The sequence below is a fragment of the Acanthisitta chloris genome, unplaced genomic scaffold (genome assembly GCF_000695815.1).
Source record: "Acanthisitta chloris isolate BGI_N310 unplaced genomic scaffold, ASM69581v1 scaffold15278, whole genome shotgun sequence".
Lineage (NCBI taxonomy): Eukaryota > Metazoa > Chordata > Aves > Passeriformes > Acanthisittidae > Acanthisitta > Acanthisitta chloris.
In genome coordinates, this window is record NW_008687693.1 from 5,751 (window position 1) to 10,210 (window position 4,460).

Sequence of the window (4,460 nt, forward strand, 5' to 3'; positions counted from 1 at the left end):
GAGTGTCCTGTGCTTAACAAGTCTGCATTCCCGTTAGTCTCTTGTGCTAACAAGGTCAGGATTTGTAAGTGTTTACGTCTGTCCCGTGTGTGTGGTAAATGCAGATTTGCTTGAACCATGTGTCTGTGTGCACTGGTCTTCAAAGAAAGGAGTCCGTGATGTGTCCTGATGTAAGAGTTGTGATGGAATGAGTGTTCTCTTTCCTGCAGTTCCCATGGCTATTGAGGAACAGGTTGCAGTCATCTATGCTGGTGTAAGAGGTCACTTGGACAAGCTGGAACCCAGCAAGATCACTAAATTTGAGAGTGCTTTCCTAGCTCATGTGCTGAGCCAGCATCAGGCCCTCCTCTCCACAATCAGGTATGGTGGTTTATCTTGCTTCATCCCAAGGGTATTGACTTGATGGCTGGAGTGCAGGGAGTGGACACTGAACTGCTAATTTAGTGTGTCCTAGAACATTAGGCCTTCAGCTGCCTGTACCAGAACTGGAGGATAGACCAACCGTCTTAACCACCTTCCTCAGCTTCGTATCTTCAGCTCTTAGGAAAGGCAGCTGATGCTTAGAGTGAACCTACTTGTATATTTCTCCTCTAATCTGTTCCCAGAATCACTTGAGTCATTTCCCAGATTTTGGGCATCTTTAAGCTGTTAAGAGTGGGTTAAGTGCCAGTGAGTGGACTGTTTGTGATTGAGTATTTCCATAGTCCTGTCCTGGGAACTAGTCCTGGCTTGTTTATCACGAGGCAAATCATGTACCTTCTGGCTTTGAGGCACAGCTCTATAGGTAGGCCCTGGCTGGAATACGTACAGCTGTTCTGAAAGTATTTGTGGACAAACTTTTGTTAAGTGGGACTAACTTCTTTAGGATTAGGAATATTATGTCAGTGGTACAGCTTATGCATCAAACAGAAATTTGTTAATTCATCTCCTGACTTTGTTGGAAAGCTTGTTGTAAAGCTTCTGTCTGTGTCACAGGGATTGACCATGTATTTATTGCTGTGTCACGAGTTAAACTAAACTCTTTCAACAGGACCGAGGGGAAGATCTCTGACCAGACGGAAGCAAAGTTGAAGGAAATAGTCACAAATTTTCTGGCTACTTTTGAGGCATAAATGCTTTAAAACTGTTCAAACAGACACGGCTGTTGTGATCCTGTTCTCCAGTTCCATCAAAGACTAAAGTATGTGCAACTTGAATGTACAGATCTTAATGCGAATAAAAGTTCCCATGTGAAAAAGCTTATGGGCTCTGTTCTGAATGACTGCCTTCTGCTTGGCTACTTGTGCCTGTAGAGCCGCAGAGCTGAACTCCCCTGGACAGTCCTGCTAAAGGAACTCTGGTAAATCAGGGGGCATATTAACTGTTGGGTGGATCAGACTGCCCTTACATGAACCAAGAGGGTAGCAGGTGGATTTTGCTGCTGGGATTGCAGTTCCCATCAGGACAGTGCCGAGGGGTGTGCTCAGAGTGTTCATCCTTCGAGCCAGGCAGCTGATCTCGGCGAAGGGCATGCAGCAGGGGAGACAGCTTTTACTGCCCTGTCATGGGGGGTAACTCACTGGACCTCACAGGAATCTGCAACAGCTTGATACTGTGTCAGTACTGCTTAGGATTGCTGTCTGACATCTCCCGGTGCCCGGCATTTGGAAAAACAGGTTAGAACAGATGTCCTTGTGTCTTAGGACAACTGCAGGTGTCGCTGTCACAGTAGTCACAGATCCTTAAAGCTCATCTAGTTCTACCCCCTTGCCATGGGCAGGGACACCTTCACTCATCCAGGTTGCTCCAAGCCCCATCCAACTTGGCCTTGAACACTTCAGGGATGGGGCAGCCACAGGTTCTCTTATCAACCTGTGCAACTGCCTCTGTCCTTGTGTCTTAGGACAACTGCAGGTGTCGCTGTCACAGTAGTCACAGATCCTTAAAGCTCATCTAGTTCTACCCCCTTGCCATGGGCAGGGACACCTTCACTCATCCAGGTTGCTCCAAGCCCCATCCAACTTGGCCTTGAACACTTCAGGGATGGGGCAGCCACAGGTTCTCTTATCAACCTGTGCAACTGCCTCCCCACCCTCAGCAAATAACCCCCTCCTAATTCCTAATCCGGACCTACTCTTACAGTTTAGAGCCATTCCCCCTTCTCCTATCACTCCAGGCTCTTGCAAGTAGTCCCTGTCCATCTTGTAGGCTCCTTTCAGGTATTGGAAGGCTGCAATTTGGTCACCTAGAAGCCGCCTCTTTTACAGGCTGAACAATCCCAATTCTCTTAGCCTTTCCTTGTAGAAGAGGTGCTAATCATCTTGGTGGTCTCTGGACTTGCTCCAACAGCTTGATGTCCTTGTGCTGGGTACCCCAGAGGCTGCACTGCAGGTGAGGTCTCACCTGAGCGGGGCAGAGGGTCAGAATGCCCTCACTTACTGCCCATGCTGCTGGGGATCAGCCCAGCACACAGGAGGGTTCTGGGCTGCCAGAGCATGTGACTGGGGCTTGTTGAGCTGGCCCACGAGCAATTCCATTGCGAACTCCAGTTCTGTCGGTAAACCCCCTGCGGTCGTCGGTGGTGGTAATATGGATGTATGGTATGTATGGAGGTAATATACCAGAGGAGCTCTTCCATTTCCTGTCTGCAGCATGGTACATGAGGCACAACATCCCTGGGTTAGACTGATTGTGGATGGGACAGAGTTCAAAATCACTCTATTTTGTGTGGTGCATTCAGTCTGGTACACTCAATAATCCTCACTGACACTCCATGCAGCTGTTAAACCTGTGAGCAGGACTGTTCCAGAGATGTTCACTGACTCCAGTGAACTTTGTTCACAGGAACATCCTGTCTCCCAGTTCAAACCTGTGATGTTATGAGCAGCCGAAACTGTTCTCACATAGTTCCGGGCTAACAAGCTTGTCTGTTAATAACCCGAACGCTCTGAGAGTGTGCGCTCTGCACCACTGGTGAAAAATAAATACCTTTTCAGTGCAGAAGCCTCAGACACCTTTCTGAGAAGAGTTAGTGCTGTGGTTCAGGAGGAGGGCTTCCAGGGAAGGTCATCTGGTCTTTCACCATCTTGTTCTATGCACCGCCCCAGAAGGGGTGGCTAGGGGGCTTCACAGGTCTGAGGGAATTCTGTCGTGGAACCTTCTTGATCTGGCTGCCTGACATCTCTTGTCCCTTGACAGCTTTTACCGCTTGTGATTAAACCCTGATTACTGCATGGTGTTACTGTTCCGTGTTTTGCTTGCATGCTGCTCTAGTTGGAGAGCACCAAGCTCAGGGGTGTCTGTGCGATTTTGGACTGAGATGTATTTGTTTTCAGTAACATGAGATGACAAAGTTCTGTTTTCTGCCCTGTTGCTGCTGTGATGTAGGAAGGTGATAACTTTCTCATTAGACCACTGTGTGGTAAATGCATCCAGTCCAGTCAGCACGAGGGTCAGTGGGGCAGCTTTTGAAGGATGGGTTGCAGGTCCAGAGCAGAGCCATGGGCTGCTGTGGCCACGGGGTGGGGCAGGGAAGCTGGGAAATGTTGAGTGGATCACAGACTCACAGAGTGCTTTGGTTTGAAAATGACCTTAAAGGCTGCCTCCTTCCAACTCCCTGCCATGGGCAGGAGCACTTTCCACTAGACCATGTTGCTCCAAGCCCCATCCAGGTTGGTCTGAAACACTGCCAGGGATGGGGCAGCCACAGCTTTTCTGAGCAACCTGTGGCAGTGCCTCACCACCCTCACAGTCACGAATTTCTTCCTAATATCCAGTCTAATCCTGTCCTCTGCCCGGGCGAAGGCATTCTGCCCTGTCCTGTCATGCCAGGCCCTGGTCCAAAGTCCCTTTCCAGCCCTCTTGGGCTGAGCAGCTTTAGGTGTTGGTGATGTGGATTCATGGTGAGGGTTTATTCTTTTTTTCTGCAAAGACCATGCACAGGATCAGTCTGGCTAAATGAGCCTCAGGTTGCAACTGAGAAGCTTTATTTCAGTTTGTGGAAAATACCTATTTTTACATTGCTGAACTATTTTAGCTCTCCCTGTCTTCAAGCTTGTCAGGGCAGCAGTTGTGATTCAGGTTTTCCGGCACACAGTGTCCTGTCTCGGCTGCCTTCATCTTTTTAAAGCACTGGTCAGAGGTCACTCAACCAGTGTCCTGTGTCAGGCAGTAGCCCCTAATTAACTGTGGCTAACACCGGACGTGTGTGGTGAAGGAGGGTTGTGTTTTGTGAAAAGCAGCAGAGGGAGCTGGGGGGCTCAGCCTGGAGAGGCTCAGCGGGGACTTGCTTGCTCTCTACAGCTCCCTGATGGGAGGGTGTAGCCAGGTGCGGGTCAGTCTCTTAGGTAACAAGTGACAGGACAAGAGGAAAATGGCCTTAAGTTGCACCAGGAGAATTTTAGGTTGGATATTTGGGAGAATTTTTTCACAGAAAGGATAGTCAAGCCCTGGCACAGCCTACCCAGAGCAGTGGTGGAGTC

At 49.2% G+C, this 4,460-nt stretch overlaps 1 protein-coding gene across 1 annotated transcript in view; it reads left to right on the plus strand.

Moving 5' to 3' along the window:
• Nucleotides 1-1,260, plus strand: part of LOC103807964 (ATP synthase subunit alpha, mitochondrial-like) — a gene marked incomplete at its 5' end in the record, with an annotated part of 6,904 nt that extends 5,644 nt beyond the window's left edge. Inside the window, 2 exons of the mRNA XM_009080715.1 lie at nt 176-360; nt 1,031-1,260. Of these exons, the coding sequence (XP_009078963.1) occupies nt 176-360; nt 1,031-1,112 (267 nt within the window). The remainder of the gene's footprint in view (nt 1-175; nt 361-1,030) is intronic.
• Nucleotides 1,261-4,460: the final 3,200 nt, after the last annotated feature.